The sequence below is a fragment of the Accipiter gentilis genome, chromosome 9 (assembly GCF_929443795.1).
Source record: "Accipiter gentilis chromosome 9, bAccGen1.1, whole genome shotgun sequence".
NCBI lineage: Eukaryota > Metazoa > Chordata > Aves > Accipitriformes > Accipitridae > Astur > Astur gentilis.
The window spans coordinates 27,098,020-27,117,039 of record NC_064888.1 but is presented as its reverse complement, the minus strand read 5'-3'; the positions used below and the strand labels follow the sequence as shown (position 1 = coordinate 27,117,039).

General features: G+C 41.0%; 2 protein-coding genes across 2 annotated transcripts in view; both read left to right on the top strand.

Moving 5' to 3' along the window:
- Positions 1–4,166, top strand: part of KNDC1 (kinase non-catalytic C-lobe domain containing 1) — a 67,976-nt gene extending 63,810 nt beyond the window's left edge. The window contains exons 26-30 of the mRNA XM_049810502.1: positions 199–349; positions 802–924; positions 1,028–1,087; positions 1,725–1,882; positions 2,157–4,166. Of these exons, the coding sequence (XP_049666459.1) occupies positions 199–349; positions 802–924; positions 1,028–1,087; positions 1,725–1,882; positions 2,157–2,388 (724 nt within the window). The 3' untranslated portion in view covers positions 2,389–4,166. The remainder of the gene's footprint in view (positions 1–198; positions 350–801; positions 925–1,027; positions 1,088–1,724; positions 1,883–2,156) is intronic.
- A 6,162-nt stretch (positions 4,167–10,328) lies between these two features.
- LOC126042814 (brain-specific homeobox protein homolog) lies at positions 10,329–18,899 on the top strand. The gene is made up of 4 exons (XM_049810500.1): positions 10,329–11,379; positions 16,890–16,960; positions 17,979–18,199; positions 18,303–18,899. Exons 2-4 carry the CDS (start codon positions 16,933–16,935, stop codon positions 18,633–18,635), a joined length of 582 nt encoding a protein of 193 aa, XP_049666457.1. The 5' UTR covers positions 10,329–11,379; positions 16,890–16,932; the 3' UTR covers positions 18,636–18,899.
- The last annotated feature ends 121 nt before the right edge of the window (positions 18,900–19,020 follow it).

Genomic DNA, 19,020 nt, shown 5'->3' with positions numbered 1-19,020 from the left:
AATTATCTTGTCATTATAAGGAAGAAAAAGTAACATAGCTCACTATGTACTTTGTAAAAGATTATAAAATCAAGACTGCAAGCACTGCAAAATTATTTTAAATGGTTAGAAGTTGGCATCTTCACAATCAAGATTTTCTTTGAAAATCCAAAGTCAGCATGAATTATTTTTGCTTTTTTTCTTCCATTCTCTCCATAGAGCTGTTTCCACTGAGGCAGTTTCACTTAAAGTCTGTAATCTATTTCTGTCAAAGTGCATACAAGACCAGTACCTTCTACAATTATTAAGAAATGCAGACAGTATCAGCACCTGGGTTGCTGCTGAAATTGTAACATGTCACACATCTAAGGTTCGTCATTGTTTTATTGTATTATTAATTATGAAATGGGGTTTTATTTGTTATTGTATATGAGTTGCTATGTAGCAAAGAAATATTCTGAAATACACCTGTGAGTGGGCAGTTAACAATTTGGTTTGTTGTCACAAGGAGGGTCTTGGATGTTTTGTAGTAGCAGGTGTCAAAACCTAATAGAATGTAAGAAATGGGTTGCCTGAGGAGAATAGATGTCAGACTTTAACAAGGACACCTCAGTGACAGAAAAGAGAAAACTTTGTGTTGCAGGAAAATGTTACTGCACTCAACAATTTTGATAACAAATACAAAAAGAAAATGCATCTCTCTTTCTTCCTTCTCATTTAATTTTATTATGTAGATAGACTATATGTATTTAGTATATAATATATATATTATAATATATAAAATGTTTATATATGTAGTATATCTTAATTTTTTTTTTTCAGCTGCAGGTGAGCTTGTTATCCAAATTTCTTCTTATCGCAAAATGCTGCTATGAACAAAGAAATTTTGCTACTGCAATGCAAATCCTAGCAGGCTTGGAAAATCTTATTGTACGACAGTTACCAGTAAGTTTGGGACTCTGTTCTGTAACTATTTTGCTTAACATAATCTTGTTCCAATATGGACATTAATGTGAAAAAACAAAAATATATTTTGTTTTATTGTAAGGCCTGGAAAATTTTACCTGCAAAAGTAGCTGAAATAATGGAGGAACTCAAGGCTGTTGAGGTATAGTATAAAGTCTTTAATGTAAAAATACTTCTTTGGGGTTGGATAAGATGCAAGATCTGCTTAAATGTGTGCCTCTGCAAGATGAAAGCCATAATTATTACTTTGTATTATGAAGGAGATTTTAATTTGATTTAAAACTGTTGACTCTTAATCTGAGAGTTTACATTAATTTTCATCTCAATATTTCTCAAAAATGTATCCTGTGTGACTAAAAATCAAGAAAGAAATTTCAAAGCAAACTAGGACATTAGATACACTTTTTCTGATAATTTCTGCAGGAGCATTGTGGCTGCAATCTGTTTTGAAAAATCTTAAATGTTTATTTTATCACATCTTACTGATATATCCAATTTTGAATCATAGAGTGAAGTTCTAAAATGTAATTTTGGCTGTGATTTAGAACAATTTAAAAATTGTGTATGAAGTATCTTTTGATTAAAGCTGCTTTCTTTATTTCTGTATTTTAAAATGTTTGGCACCAGATTAATTCATAGTGTTGTGTTCGACTTCAATGTCAAAAGTTAAAATTCACAACAAATAAATACATAGTGCTAAACACATGAAGTGGAGAACTTCTTGTAAAACCTGCCCTGATACTTAATGTGAGATTTATCTGTGTGCGTTTTTAAACTAGGTGTTTTTAAAAAGCGACAGCTTGTGCTTGATGGAAGGAGAAAGATTCAAAACACTTCCAACAATTCCATCAGCCCATGTTTTGGCTATGCACGTCCAACAACTTGAAACTGGAGGATTCACAATGACAAATGGAGCTCACAAGTGGACAAAACTTAGGTAATTATTTTAATTATGTAGGTATGTCACCTAACTTTTTAAAATAGAATATTGTCTAATGGCGTAATGAGAGCTAATGCAACATTTCAGTTGGCACTTTAAATAGTTTCAGTCATTCTGACATCTAACAAAAGGGACAGTTACTATAGAAGAGAATGCTCGATGCCTTTGAATTTCCTTTAAAGGTTGAGGGTTTGGGGTTTGTGGGGGTTTGGGGTGTTTTTTTTATCAGCAGCAAAACAAACTAATCTTTTTTACCATGTTCTCTTTCAAGAAATATTGCAAAAGTTGTGAGCCAAGTTCATGCATTTCAAGAGAATCCTTATACATATACACCAGATTTCAAGCTGCAGTCTTACCTCAGGCAAAGAATAACTCATTTTAAAGATGCGGACATTTCTGCCTTGGCAGCTGACAACTGTGCCAACTTCCATCAGATACCAGCAGAAAAACATTCTCGAAAAATTCAAGACGCACTGCGCAGAATGAAGGCAACGTTTCAGTAATTATTTACATTTCATCTGTTCTAGTCCAAGTGTAGGTTGTAAAACTGGCTTAAGCTGACATTATCTCCTGGACCAATTCCCAAGCAAATACTTAGGTGAAGTGACTTAAAATAATATCTCCAGTTGAAATGATGTATTTCTTAACATGTAATTGTGAAATGCTGACTAATGAAATTTGAATCCCTGGCAACTGGATGACAGATCAAAAGAGTAAAAATAAAGATAAAAGTAAAGAGAGAGTATAGATGAAAAGGATGATTAATTTTGTCACTGTTCTTTAGCATAAAAAAATAGTTAGCCCACAAACAAATATCTAAAAAATACTGTGGAAATAAGTTAAAATTACAGCTTCTGTTACAAAGTTGGCCTAGGAGAGGTCAAAATATAGTTCATTAAATGTTGAATATATTTTTTATATGAACATAGGACACTTGTATCCTGTCACACTGTGCATATAATTCAGGGACACAGATCCTCTGCTATCCTTTGACTGTTGGTGTGTCTTGCTTTTATGTTGTGTATTATGAAAACTATAATTGACTTAAATAATTGGCCATCTTTTTCTTCAAGCATACTAAGGAAGGGGAGGAATGCCATGCTGCAATTTTTTTGTTTTTTTGTTTTAAAGTCATTGAACTAACCTGTTTCCAAATGAAAGTAAGATCGGAATCTAAACATTACCACTTCGTTGCTCTGCTTCTGCCACAAGGCCTTGTGAAAACAGTAAATGTGAAACTGCCTTTTTTTTTTTTTTTCTGTATTTGGCACAATAATCACTTTGCCAATTTGTGTACATATGTATGTGTGCGCATTTGAGTATGGCTTTTGCTCCTGAGGTTGCTTTTGTAGCTTGCAGTGCTCCAGCAGCAGTAAATAGAAGATAACTGTGTGAAATTTGGATCTGCAAATTTTAAAATGTTGGTGCTAATCTATTTATAGAGCTTATAATTAAAAGAACTTCTAGATGGCAATGAAATGTGATGCTATTGCTAGGAAGTTTGTTGAGCTACCCAGGTTTACGCAAAGCCAAAATGTTAAGGCTACAAATTAGTTACACATACAAGTATTTCTACCGGAAGGAACAACAGTACTATTGGAAGAGACGTGGGGAAGGGCAAGAAACAGCTAAAATGAGCCCTGTCCTGAAAGTGATTTGCTAGAACTGTGTTTAAAAAAAATGAAAACCAAAATGTTTCGAGAGATGTGAAGAGCAGATATGAACTAACTGTCTTGGCATGTTTTGGTGGTGGAGGAAGATAATGACATAAGAAATGGGAATGTGCATATCTCTAGTATTTTGCAAATTGTACTATTGTATTTGACAGAAATGCATGTGCACAAGTTAAACTCCAGATTTTTCAATGTTTAAGAGGAAAGCTTCTCCTTTTCTCTTGTCAATAATGGCAATATATACATCACAGGCCACCTGCTTCTCATCTTTCTCAGTCAAATACAAGGTATGTCCCTACTTTCCATTAAATACCTCAGTTACTTTTTCATACTAATATATTAATACCAGACTAACTTTTGTGCTCTTACTGGTTTAAAAACTGGAGAACTCAGTCCTCAGCAGAGTTTTCTTGCATTTGTTCTACTATTAAGATGATTTATTTTGTTATTTACCATATGTAGGTTTAACATGTCATTAATTGTAGTATTCTCACCCTTAAGAAAGTAAAAGGTGTTGCTTTTCTCTAAAAATTGCCAAATGTGAAAACATTTAGTTTTTACCTCCTGTATTTATAGAATACAGTGATTTAAGAATGTTAATGATAACCTTATCTTCAGACATACATTTCACATATTTGTTCTATATGCATTTATTTTAAAGAATTGTTTTTATTAGTAGTTATTTGGTTTTTTTCTCAATTAAAAAATTACCATTCACTTAAAGCCACGCCTTGCCTTTGGAAGACAATAAAATTTAAAGTAGCATAAGCTTTACGAATGTAAGGAACTCCACAAAACTTGCTAATCACATGATCTTAATAAATTCATTTTATATAGTTGCGAGTCAGCCCGTTGAAATTGCTTTTGTGGATTTATTTATCATTTATATTTTGCACTCATTATAATTAGCTCATATATTTCTTACAGCTTTATCAGGATTTAAAGCAACTACTACATCTAGAAAATATTATGTATATTCTATGACAATAACTGGTGCTATACAAAAATTTTAAAAAAGTATCATGTCTTCTGTAAAATGCTTCAGTCTATCAGACCTTATATTGCTATAAATGCATAGTATTGAGTTATGGTACTACTTTGGGGTCTTTTCATCAATCAGATTTTGTATTTAGACTAGATTTTGTATTTAGACACCACCCTACAACAAAAAAAAGTGTAAATAGCTATTGGGGAAAAAATCCCAAAACCAAACACTACTCTTTTACAGGGAACTGGTTTGCTTTTGTCCATGAACACTGATGTATGCACATCTTATGTGACACAGATTTCGGAATACAGTTATGTCTAGCATATAGCTGTGCTGCATATTTATGACTAACAAGCAGGAAGGGTTAGGCTAAAGTTTTCTCTTTGTGGGGAATGGCCTTTTAAAAGAAAACACAGGACAAAACATGTCAAAGAAGCAAGTTCAGTTGTATCTAGTTGGCAAAAAATTGTTGGCATCAGTAATTGTATTGCATAACTGAGGGACTATGCAGTCTGGCCCCATGTTTCCATTCCAATACCGAATTAGAATGTTTGGAAAAAAGTGGAGTTTGTTGTTTAAGCCAGAATTGCCACCAGCTGTCCTAGTTATTCATTTTTCCATGCTTCCCTCGTCTCATTTTTATGTTGTTTGTTTTTCAAACAGTGACCCATGGAGCTTCTGAAATGAAGTCTGCTCCTTGGGAGCCTTTCCAGTTGCTCTGTGCATTGGTGCTCTTTCTGTGTCCCTTCACCAGTGTCTGTCCCCAGGATCCCTGAGGTTTTCAGGCCTCCTGCTAGAGAGCTGGGAACTGTGTCCTAGTTACACTAGCTGCATTTGAAAGCAGGTTTCCAGCTCCAACACCTCCAGAAGCCTGCCAGGAAACAGGGATGAATTCACCTGGATCCTATGAACTATTCCATAGAAGAGCCCAAACCAAGAAGCTGGAAAATATTTCATGAATCAATGCCGATTCATGATTCTGACAAATTTCTTTCCTTAGAAATTTTTCAGCTACTTCTAAACTTGGCTTTTATGGTTTTCTACATTCTTCCTTTATGTACTGTGTCTGTTTCATAAGCATTGCTGAGACTCATAACTTCTGTGAGTACTGTATGCAATTTGCAAAGGATTAAAATTTTAGGAAATCTGTTTCTAAATAACAAATTAATAAACTACAGTTTGAAAGGAGAGAAGCTAACAATTTTTCAGTGTTAAACCTATGGTTGGTTGTTTCAATCCTTCATATTACGATGAGGGAAAGAGTGCAGATAAATTATTTTTCTCCCTCATACTTGCTTAAATACAATCCAAAGCATATCCGCATTTAAATTACATATCCGCAATTTAAATTTCTTGCAGCAAAAAAATTGAAGGACCTTTTTATGTGGCTGTTTATAATCTAGCAGTGAGTGACAACAACCCCTGTAGACTAGAAACTTTGATTTGCAGAATCTTCTTCCCTCCCTTTGCAGGGAGAAGCTCTTTAGTTTCTTCTGTTGCAATGTTTGAAGAAGGCTTTTAGCTATTACATGAACATTCTTTGTGAGCAACCTGAAAGTATGCCAGAAGAGCTTCAGCCTGGCATTATTTTAGTGTGCTTCCTGTTCAGCGGTACTTCAGCGTCTCACATGGAAGTGGAATTGGCAGTTGCCAAATTACATCAGGCCATTGTGGTAATCTAGTCTAGGATCTGGTCTTTGCATCATTTTGTTTGTTCATATTTGGTCTGATGTAAATGATGCTTTTGTAAGTTGCCTAAAAGGCAGGAGTTGGATATCTGTCTTGTAAATCTGTCCTGTGTCTTAGCTGTAAGATTATTTTATTTCTTGGATCCTTCATTCCAATACTAGGGTTGGTCTTCTTGTTCTGATGTTGCCATTATGTAGGCAAATACATACTGGTTTTAGATACTAAAATAGATACTGTGTTTTAAACTGGTAGAACTCAATTGTCATAATGAAATTAAGAGCTTCGAGTACTGGACAATTTGAATTGCCATTATCAAAGAAACCTAACTTGGAAAGCTTGACTGGGTGCAGGTCAGCCTGAGCATCAGACTCAGAGTTAAAATCTGCAGATAGATGCTTATTTGTGATCATATCTCGTAAAGCTCATAAACAGTAACAGTAGTAAATTATTCAGTTAAGTAACAGATACACAATAAGGCTTTTTGCAAACAAGCTAGGGAAACAGATCTAGAAAAAAACTGCTAAATGGCAGATCCACCTTTGTTTGGATAACCACAGAGTGGTGCAGCAGATGACTCCCGAGATAAGTATTTTGTAACTTTTCTCCATGAAGATTAACTGCAGGACAAAGATGGGATACATCTGTTAAAGACCATTGTTGGGAATACAAAATCCCCCAAATTAGTTTATTGAAATAAAAGATAATTGACCAAAAGACTGAAACCTAGAGAAAGATGTAGGGAACCGCAATAGGTCACCAAATCCATAAGGTGAGATAGCTGGCAAATTACTGAGTATCTTAGGCTGCATCTAAAAATGCAAGGAAAATGTATTTTGAAGTGCCACCAATAGTCCCTCCTTTTTTATTTGTACAGACCAAGGGACATATTGCAGTGCACTACGCTTCACTTCTCTACCGATACCACCTGCTTATCCTTCTGATGGTAGCCAGGATGTGCTTTCGTCTGAGCCTGGCATGGGGACAGTTTAGATGTAGCTTTAGGTGTCTAAGCTAGTGGTGGGAGCATGAGGACTAAGGGGAAAAGGCTAGACCTGTAGTACGCAAAATGTTGTTACAGAGTGTTGGAGGGAACAAACATTTGGAAGGAAGGAAAGACAAAGGGAAAGAATACTAAAATCTATGTCAAAAATGTATATAGTTGTTTTAGGATCTAAACACAGGCCTACATAGTTTTTTCTGGGTTTAAAGGGGCTAGGTGCCATAGCATGGGGTCTGTAACTGATCATCAGCCAGAGAGCGTGGAGACTTCATTTGTACAAACAGGCTGCTATTTAAGGTTTTACTGTGATTAGTAGAGATAAACTAGTTGAAAATTTGAAGGTGGAAAGCAATCAAGGTGAAAGATACCATGAGACAACAGAGTTCATGATTCAGAGGAAAGAAAGGGATGAAAGAAGCAGAATAACAAGAGTGGGCTTCAAAAAATCAAATTTCAGTAAACTGAAGGAATTGGTACATGAGGTCCTGGGGAGGGAATTCTAAGGCAAAGAAAAGTTCAGGAGAGCCGAGAGTTTCTAGAACAGGCTGTATTTTTTAAGTATAACAACAGTCTATCCTTACGCAAAGGAAAGAAAACTAATAGAGCAGTGTGGCTGCATTAGGGGCTCATCAATGACCTGAAAAAAAATCAGAAAGTAATACTGAAAAAAGTAGGAACAAGAAGGCTGCATTGGCAAGAACAAATAGAACAGCACAGCAGGTTAGGAACAAAACTGGACAGACAAAATGCTGTTGCCAGCAAGGGAAAAGCAAAACAATAAAAATGGATTCCTAAATAATTTTCTATTATACAATAAGAGTTCTGTCCTTACCAGGAGAGGTGAACAGATATGATTTGGTGCAAAAGCCTGATGTGCTTGCTCTTTCACTTCCTACCCTCTAAACGATGCGTATCGTGATCGAAGTGAAACAGGAGTGCAGGTCAGAATGGGAGACTATCAAGCTAATTAGATGTATTAGAACATTAAATTCTGATTACATATATTCTGTAATAAGAAGGAGCAAAACTGTAAAATAATCTTGGAATTGTTATATTTTTGATGGAGGAAGAATGAGTGAGTTCCCAGAAAATAATACTACTTATTAGAAGTGGGCAAGAGCACAGAAATGAGTGGAAAGGCAAGGTAAAAAGAATGGCTTGGAGAATCAGCCAGATGAACTTTGATACCAGAAGAGTTACTGAAAAAGCTGTCTAAAAATCTGCAAACATAGAGACTAATTTAAAAGGCTGACGTGCATTTGTCCATGAAGTAATTTTTAAATAACCTAATGGTGTCCTTTGTCAGAGTAACTGTCCCAATAGATTAAAAACAGTGTGTTGTATGTTAAAGTCAATAAACCCTTTGACAACAGATCCACCTGACCTGACTATATACTAGGTTGCAAAGATCCAGATGATGGTACTGTGAGGTGGATACACAAGTAGTTAATACACCATTTCAAAGGGTAACTACCAGTGTTTGTTAAATTGTGAAGATAACTTGAGTGGGATGTAGTAGGGGTAGGACTACTCATACGTTATGAGTGAAAAGCAGGTGCAGATCCCTCAGGGACAAGGCACAAGACTCAGTAAGTGAAAGCTTTGGCTTTTTCAAAGTTGCAGCATTACCACGGCGAGAATCCTGGGGCACCGATGCTAATCAAATGGGGACCTGATGCAGCAGAGCCCTGCTTGGGAGTGAAGCTCAAGGGAAAGCACCACAGGGATGGCCAATACCTGTGCTGTTTAACGCATCATACATATGCAGTGTCCTGTTTTGCTCGTTAGCAAATTGATGTAATGCAGGTGCTGTTGTCTTGAATTCTGAGATCCGCAGCTGGCCTTCACCATGGCGCCTGTGCAGATGGTGGGGAAAGTGAACTATCCTGGTTTACTGTAACAACGAGGGAAAACGTGCTTGGGACTCTGCATACTCGGATGGGAAGTGAACTATTCCAGGTTACAGGAATGAACAAGATAAGACATGCCTGGGACTCTACATACTTGGCTGGGGAAGGCGAACTATCCCGGGTTACCGTAACAAAGTTTTCTCACACTCTACACCATGTTGTTATGGGTGGTGCCTGGATCCAGTTGTGTCTGTGATTTTTACTAATGACATACAGAGTGGGATGGAAAGCACACTTACACAACATACAAGATTAGAACTCACAATAATCGTGATGATGGTTTAAATTTAAGCTCTAAGTCTTGCATTCCTGAAGGATAAATATGAAATGAAAAAAACCTGCAGAACTTTGGAAAAAATCTCTGGGGACCATCATGGATCACAAACCAAATATGAATCCGTGTGTACAGTTTTCAAAAAGAAAAATAATAATAAAAAAATAGGGAAGACCTGAGGTGTACTATAGGAGAGCCATATATAACGGAAGGTAATTATTTTGCTCTGTTTGGCACTAGTGAAGCATCAGCAGGAATACTTTACCATTTAGGCTCTGCACTTAAGATACATACAGGCAAAACAAAAGAGAATAGAGTACAGTAATAAAAACATGTTTGGAAAACATAGAGGAAGAGTGAAAGAATTAGGCTTGCATATAAAAGATTAGTTTGAGCAGGACTGTGTGTGTGAATTGTTGCTCTAAAAAGTTATTGTAGCTGGAGAGTGAGTTTGCTCCATGCTCCGTGAAGCTTAAGGCAAGCAGTATTAATTTTGAAGCAAGGGTGATTCTGTTTCAGTTTTTACATGGGAGAGCTTCATGTGGAGCACTGGAATAGGTTACTCACCTGTAACACACCAGTAGGATCCCCTTTCCTGTAAATCTGTAAGAACAGACTGGATAAAATTGTCTTGAGTGCCCAGGCCCACTTGGTCCTGCCCCTGAGAAGAGAGAGGGACTGAGCAGTGATTTTCAGTCCCTCTGTGTTCTCAGTAAAGTAGACTGGACACAAATTCAAATACTTACCTGCAATCAGGGAATGCAATTAATTTGGTTATTAATTTAATTGTATTCCAGTCACTTGAATTTTTAAGGGGTTTATTTACATTTTTCCACAGATACATAGCAAAAGAGTAGGTGTTGCCAGGGTGTGCATTACCTGAACTTACGTAAAAGATGTTAAGGAGGGATACTGAATTTTCTTTATATACATATGCTAATGCAGTGGAAAAGTGACTTTGTTCTAAAAACAGCAGAGGGGTAAAAGTCCCCCATGCATATGCCTGTGTTGGGGGAGGATGGAAAGCAAGTCTTGCCAGTCCAAGAACTGAGTCACCATCCCTGGAGGTATTTAAAAGACGTGTAGATGTGGTACTCGGGACATGGTTTAGTGGCGGACTTGGCAGAGTTAGGTTTACGGTTGGACTGGCTGTTCTTAAAGGTCTTAGCCAACCTAAATGATTCTCGGATTCCATCACTGCCTCAGCGAAACTTCTGCTTTTCCCTTCCTTAGTGTAGCAGTTTACTGGGTGTGAAGTCTTAATATAACCAGGAGATGGCACAAGAGACCCTTTCAGCCTTTTAGATGTACGTACTGCACTATGAGCAAAGGTATCGTGAAAACCATCGGCCTTCGAGATGTCTGCCTATTAGAAACAGGCAAACGCGAAATGGCAGAGGGGTTTTGTGTCCCATTTTTAAAACGAACATGTGTTTATATTCAGCTGCTCCCTTTAATCTTTTAGAGAAATGCATGCACACACAACTTCATAATTTTAAATCTTAATTACCTTCTCTAGATGTGTAATGCACTCATTGGTGTAAAACCTGTCAAAGGAAGTAGGCTGCGTTGCTTGGAGGAAACATAGACATTGAATAGAACGATACAGGGGCAGTGTTAAGCGTCTTGCCTAACTACATTCCTGTCCTCACCTGTTACAGGCTAGCTTTTCCCTTATCAGTAAAATGAGAGGGGAAGTCAGGAGATGTCTGTGCTCCCTGTTTTGGGGTGCAGTGAAGGTAGATGGACAGAGTCATTTGTGCCCTGTTGCTACAGTTCTGCATCCTGCCAAATTTATTCTCTTCCTCAGCTGATGGTAACATTTGCCGGGTGCCTGTTGGAAGTGGCTGGAAGAAAGAAAATAGGAAGAAACAGTCTATAGTGAAGAATACAGAAGAGAGGAAGAAAAAACTAGAAACATGAAATGGAGAAGAGCCTTGAAGTCAGGGGGAAGAAAAAGGTAACATTTATTTCCATTTAATTTGAACAGACTGGTTTTGGAGCAGTGCAAAGATCTGATTTATATTAGGTGCAAGTTAAGGGAAGGAAGAGTCAGTAAAATATTTTCACTGCTGGGACCAATGCATTTCAAAGCAGCATTGTATAGCACAGACCAGGATGGGCACAGAAGGTGCTGGATGACCCAGGGCTGCCAGCTGTGATGGCTCACTCCCCTGCTGACTCATCGTGCTCAAATGCTAACTCTGAAATCAAGTGGGGAAAAAAAAAAAAGATTCATTCTTTAATAGCTGAAAGTGAAAAGTTACTTTCAGGAAAGATAAATGCTTTAGTCATAGTATAGCTAAATTTCTTTAGAAGGTATTTGTGGGAAACAAAAAGTAAAAATAACGGAACATTTCTGATGTAATGCATTCTTAGTTTTATATGTAATAGATTGTTAAATGTAACTTTAGAATTAACCATTGTGGAAAAAACTTATCCTTCAGCAAAGACTGGGAAAGAAAAAGGCCTTGATCTAAAATATGAAGTAAGCCTCTCTGTTAGGTTTTGAAAAGCTTTCAGGGTGTCTCAGTGTGCCATTTTGTGATCTTGATCAGATTGTTAGTCCAAGCAATCTGAACAATTGCTAAAACCAGTGGGATTTATGTCAATTTGCATGTGCACATTATTCTCTGTAGGTGCGTGTTATACCCCTAGATAATTCATATTTTTAACACAACCCAGATCCTAAAGCATATTTATGCACCTAACTATTAAACCCTATCAACTCTGGAAAACCAAACCACTTCTAAAGCCCATTTTCATGCTGCTTCCTTTCAACTAATAGTTTTAGCAGTCTAATTACTAGTTTAGACAGAATAAAACTAAAGACAGACTTCTGAACATTTTTGTTTGAGTGGTGTCCATAGAGATCTCTCTCAATGACAGTATGACAGCAACAAGTGCTGAAGAAGGATTTACATGTCTGAAACTTCGCTGGTTTTCCAACTATAAAAGTTTGTCTAATAAAAATTTTAAAATAAATTTTAAAAAAAGAAGGAATCTGCTGGTGAGCTTGCTTCTGTAACAGCAGTAGTACATGTTTCAAATGTGGTCCTGAGGCATATTGACTTTGACTTCTTTTTTAATAAGCTTAATTTGGGGTAAGGAACTGTTAAAAACATAACATACATAAGTGGTTTCTTTCTTAACATTTACAGCATCTCTTTGCAGAATATATATCTTTTAAAAACATTTCACGGATTCAGCTTAGCCGCTGGTAACAGCCTTATGCTAAGGAGCCATGGGAGCTCTTGGCATTTTGAGTGCTGTGCTGATTTAGATCAATTCCAAGCATGACGAGACATTGAGGCATTTCATTTTCATCTATGCATTGTCACTCTGTTTATTCCAGGCCCTCCTGTTATTTCTGCCAGGAAAAGACATATGGTCTTCTCACTCCTCATGGAAAAGTAACTCTTATTGTGTCAAAGAGGAAAGCTTATAATAATTGATAATAAAGAGATTGGTTAGAGGCCATTTGTAATGCTTTTAAGTCCTAAAGAGTGATTTCTCAGAAATTACAATGGTTGGATAAACATGCCACGTCAAAGGCCCTATAAATTGTATAGCAGATGCCAGCAGCAGCCCTTGCTTCACTGGGCAGACCTTCACAGGAAATCCACATGTCCACAGATGAACACACATCCTCCCGTGTGTCCTAAAGGTGCCCTTTTCACTCTTTTCATTGCATCACCACCTAGCTACTCCCAAGGACCACACATTCACTCTGGCCTAGTCTCACAGGACCCTATACTGTTACAATAAAGGGTCACCTGCTGCTGCAAAATGACAGTCCCCTCCTTTGGCCGTGTGTACCTCCCCTGCAGCAAGGCCAAGTCGTGGCAGTTTTCTGCAGTACCTGTGGGGAACCCAAGATACTTGGCAGTCCTTAGTTATTCTCAAAGCTTCAGTAAGAAGGGGATATCTTGGAGCACAATCCTGCCCCTCTGCAGGGCTCCGAGCTGGCTGACTAGGGCAGAGCTGGCCTTTGGGTTGGAAGATGTGGAGCAGCAATTAGTTCTCAAAGGCTGGGCTGTTATCCCAAAATACATCTGTTATCAACTGCCTAGTAGGCATCCAAGGAGGATTAGCTAGTTCCACAGAACCTCCTCAGCCTGAGACGAGTGTTGCATGTATACAGTTCTGCAGACCTGCTTTGCATATAAGCACCATTATCTTGATCCCATCCTACCTGTCCCAGCCAGGCATCTATAAAGCCATTTCTTGGCCTCTCTGAATGCAGCTGCAGCTAACACAAAATACAGGGGTCAGTGCCAAGTGACAAATCTCAACTCACTCACTTTAATTCCCCTGGATGATAAAATGTTCCCTTCTACATCAACTCCCACAGAATGGCCTGGCCTGGGGTGGCATTTAGCATTATGATCCGCAGCCTCCTTTGGTCTTCAGGAAGCTGGTGGTCCTTATTTTCATGGAGAAGGTGCTGACTCCCCAAAGAGAGCAACTATGTATTGTACAAAGACCTACATAAAGTTTAAGACTCACGCTAGTGGCAGTCATGTTTGTATATCGGCTCTTTGTCTCAACCTCCTTGTAGCAGCAGAGTGAAAAGTCCTGTCCCTGCTTCACACTCTGACAAATTCCTGAGGACTTTAGCAGGAGCAGGTTTTCATCCCATTGGCAACATCACTTGATTTTAAACATGGTATTTCTGAATCACAGTTTAGCAGGAGGTTTTCAAACAAATACCTAATGAATAATACATAGAAACAGAAAGAAGGCAGCTTAAGAATTTTAGATAAAATTAGACTAGCAGCTGTTAAATATTGTAGCAGTCATTACATCCAGAAGTCATCTGCCATCTATCCAGGATACTTACACATTTTATGGATAATGGAAATGAGATTTGGTTTAACCTTGTCACAACATGATCAATTTGTGTCTCTGAGAGCTCAACATTTGACACCATCTTTTGGCTGTGACATTTGCCTCAATAAAATGCAATTAATAAACCAGCAGTGTATAAAGATGTAATTTGCAGCTCAGATGGTGAAAATGTCTTAAAATCTGTAAAGAAACTATGTGACAGATGTATCAGTGGATGCTAAAACCCGAGATTTTCTATTTTTTAGAGCACCATCATATGTCATGTATTCTTTTTGTCCGATCCAACAGCTTGCCAAGTGCCTTTATTTGGCGACATAAAATAAAGCTGGAAAAAAATAACATCATACAGATAGACTGTTTTATACTTTAAAAAAAATATATTTGTATATAGCTATATAAGTATATATGTTATATAAAGTAAGTAGCGTGTAATTATATTAGTCATTTATATGTATATATAATATTATGTAGGGACTAGGAATGGAAATAATTCTGGGCACGAGGGACATATTTATCTCCTTGGGATGGGATCTTGCCCCATCTGTGCTGCGGAATGCTGTTAAAGTACTGAGCGGTTTAAATTGAGAAGGAAGCTTGCAGGAAAGTTACACTTCCTTTTTCTGATGTTCGTAAGAATTTAGTCCTTGAGAAAGGCATTTTGCCTTACTGCAAAGGAGGCTTGGCAGGATTCTGCAGGCCGGCGATGGCACTAGTATTCCCACTTCTGACTGGAGAGGCTGCTGTCAGGCCACCAGTTAAATACAGCTAACTCAAGGGACTTGTCATTTAGTAACTCGGTTAACAGAGCAGACTCCTTCCTGTATGTCTCCTCTCCATCTCCTGCCTGCTTGGTCTCCTCTGTGAAATATGTTGGCACTGGAAGTGGCTAATGCTCAGAAGTTCTGATATTTTAAAATATTTCCTCAGGTTTGTGGTGGGGGTGGTCTTCACATTTACCTAATGAAAATAATAGTTAAGAGCCTGTACTTGGAATATTTGAGGTGGGATGGGGAAGGGGGGGGGGGGGGAGATTTCTTTATAAAATAGAGGAAATTTAAAACCAATCTTGTACATTTTGGCCAAGTAAACTTTCTAAACTTTCCATTGTTAATCAGAAAATGCTTAGGAAGGATAAATGGATGATGTTTCAAGTAATTAGATATCAAACACTTTCATACAGTGGAAAAAACCCAAATATGTATGTCCTGCAGGGCTTTGTCCATGCTAGAGATGTTTGTGGACTTCTTTAGGTAGGTAACAGGTGTACAAGAGGCATTAATGCTTGAACGTTTGTTTAGACATTTTTACACCAGTTCCCTTAGTTTCTTCCAGGAAGCTTGTTCAGTGGGCTCAGGCTATTGCTGCTGTGCAGGCTGGGATGTCGATCCCTACCTACAGAGGCCAGAAACAAAAGGCTCCATGGGGGCTCTGGTCATTCCTCGTTGTGGTTCTAGATCGGTTATTAGCCACCTTTAAATAAAGGTGATGATAGTGTTTGTATTTTTGTTGGTTAGAGACAATTAAACTCTGGAACAGTGGTGTCACTGGTAGAGCAGAGGAGGGCTCAGACTATGACATGAGAATGAAGAAGGAGAGACAGAGCTTAGAAGGGGCTCACAAGTCAAACTTGAACATGGTTCAATGAAACAGTTTTCTAATAAGCAGAAAACGGTAGGATTTCGTGATGGATGAATATAGCAACCATATTTTGAGCAGACAGGAAGTTGAAATGTTGGGTTTAGGAAAAAAATAGATGAAGAGGGTTTGAATAAAACTTTTTATTGGATTAATATAAAGAAAAGGATATATGTTCATAAGACTAAAATTGAATACGTTGAAAGATTTAGACATAAACTAAGTAGGAGGGGTTCAGTCTTCAAGCCACTGCCTCACTGACAGTCTAAGAAATTGATAGAAGCATAGTTACATTAACTGTCATAGCAGAGAAAGTGAATGCTGAGAAATCCGGCAGGAGTGGCAGAATAACAGAGCAAAGCCACAGGGTAAATGGACAGTAGAGCACGGGTTTGTGTACAGGTGGTAGAGGTGAGTGTAAAGCAGAAAGCAGGAACAAGGACAGACAAATCAGACATGCAGTCGTGATTTCTGGAGGCAGAATGATACCGAGCATGGGTGTGATAGGAGTTATGGATGGTGCCGTAGTCTCACTCTGTTCTTGCACAGGAGGGGAGGATGATAAGGGGAGGGAATTCATGGGTAACCCCCTGCAGTGAAAAACTGCCCGTAAAGCACCAGGAACCTTTTGTCGTTATACTACGGAGGCATTACTGCAGCAGCCAAGTGTTCTTGGTGCACACAAAACCCGAAGATGGAGGGGAACACTTCTGAAAGACATGCGTAAGGTAATGAGAGGAAAGACAGGGAGAGGAAGATAGCAGAGAAACCTGTGTGACCTGCACAGCCGCGAGAGATCTGGGAGGGAAGATACGACATGAATTCTGTAACCTCAGCACAAATCTCAGCAGAATGTTAATTCTAAGGCAATAGTTGTATTTTTCTGATTCTTTAGTCCAGAGAACATACTTTATAAAAGCAGCCAGAGCCCAGTCGATTCATACGACCCAACAGCCTTGACCTTTACCTTTTTCTGTTTCACAGCCTTCTCCAAAGCCCTCACCCTATGCCTGGTGCTTGAAGCCTGATGCTGCGGTCCCGGGAGAATGGAAGGAGTGAGTTTATCCACTGGCCTGCCTCAGGCTGTCTCGGGAACACAGTGCTCAGCCCGGAGAGGAGCAGGCTTGAGAAGTTCCGTTTAGACAGTGGATCTTCAGCGTCTAAAGGAATGAAAAACCCAGCTCCAGGGGAAGGGGGACCGGGAGCAACAGCGTCCCCTCTCCTCCCGCCCGCGCCCGAGGATGCTGGTCCCTGTGCGCTCCCCCGGGGGTGCATTCCCCAGCGCCGTTTGAGGCCGCTCGGCTCTATAAATGCCATTTGCATCGGGATAGGATGTAACAAGAGCTGTAAATCACTGACGGCGAAGTGAGCTCCTCCAGGGGCAGACACGGCGGAGCCGAGCCTCTGCGAGCTGTGGCAATGTGTGAACGGTATCTTTTGTTGGGGGGGAGGACTGATGGCAATTAGATGATACTTATCTGGCCCTTTGATGTGTATTTACACAAACAACGTTTTCCTCCGGGACTTGCGGTATAAAGGAGGAGCCGTGCTCCCCGACACCCTCCCTCCCGGCATCTCCGGAACAAGGCAGGATGACCAAGGCCCCTTTCTCAGTGGAGTGGTTGTCCCAGAGCAGTCAGGCCCTCAAGAGCCCCACCGAGAGCTCCCCGCACCGAGCATCCTCCGCGGGCCACCGGCCCGGCTCGGGCTCCGGCTCCGGCTCCGGCTCCAGCCCCGGCTTGAGCGAGCGGAGCAAGGAGCAGTCCGCCGGCCCGCGGGCCGGGAGAGGCGGCAGGAGCAGGGAGGAGCGCTTGGCGGCCCCCGCCGCTGCAGGTAACCGCGGTCTCCGCGGCCGTCGGGGCGTCCTGGTGCCCCCGCGGCGGCGGGAGGAGGGCGGGCGGGGCCCTGCGCCCACCCCCGGTAGGGCGCGACTGTGCCGTGCCTGCCCGGAGGCGGAGCGGGAGGGCGGGCGGGCGCCCCCGAGGTTCCCGGGCCCGGCTTGATACCGAAAAAGCCGGTCGAAATGTATGGGCATATGTGCGATCAGGCTGACCCGTTTCTCCCTCTCCCCAGGAGCAGGCGGGCGGCCGGGGGGCGCGGGGCAGCCCCCGCCGGAGGGGGGTGCCGAGTGCTCGGGCCCCGAGGAGCCCGGCGTCAGGGGCGGGCGGCGGCTGCGCACGGCCTTCAGCGCGGAGCAGCTCAGCACCCTGGAGAGCTCCTTCCAGCGGCAGCAGTACCTGGGGGCGGCCGAGCGCCGCAAGCTGGCCGGCAGGATGCGGCTCTCGGAGGTGCAGGTGAGGGCGGCGGCGGCGGCGCGGGGGGCACGGGGCACGGGCTGGGTGCCCTTGTAACCTCATCTCTCCTCGTCCCTCCTCCCCTCTCGCCCCCCCCCCCCAGATCAAGACCTGGTTTCAGAACCGCCGGATGAAGCTCAAGCGGCAGCTGCAGGAGCTGAGGACGGAGCCTTTCTGCAGCCCCCCCCCTCCCCTACGGACCTCCGAGCGGCGGCGTGCCCTTGCCGCTCACGTACGTGGCCCCGGCACCACCTCTGCCCCGGCAAGGGGCTGCCTCTGCGGGCTTCACCTTGGCGGCGGTGCCGGCACCCGCCCTGGACCTCAGCAGCGCCTGCAGAGCACAGCCTGTGGGCTTTTGGGCGGCACCCTGCTTTGTGGGGTACAGGGATCCCAGAGCTTTCTTGCTGGGTGTCTGACCCTCTGCTACAGACTGTGACTAAGGAGGATTTGCACTACTGATGCTATCTGGGCTGCCCTTGCCTGTAACCGCCCGGTGGAGTTACGATGCAGCACTGAGCAAAACATTTTACAGGGACGTACTGGACAATCCGAGTCGTGGACTTTAGGCCCCTGCATTTATAGGCAGCTGTGTAAAATGGAAACACAGTGGGACAAACACTAATATAAATGGAATCGTTCAATAAACCTAAACTTTTTCCAGCTTTCATGTGAATTCCTTCCACAAGGACTGTAGAGCTACTTGTCCTGCCCTAAGAGAGAGCTCCTCTTCATTATAGGAAGCATAGACTCCTTATTCTCTAGATCTGTTCTGGCTTCCTGCAGTGTACTGAGGGTGAGTGCAAAAAAGCATCAACTTCTCC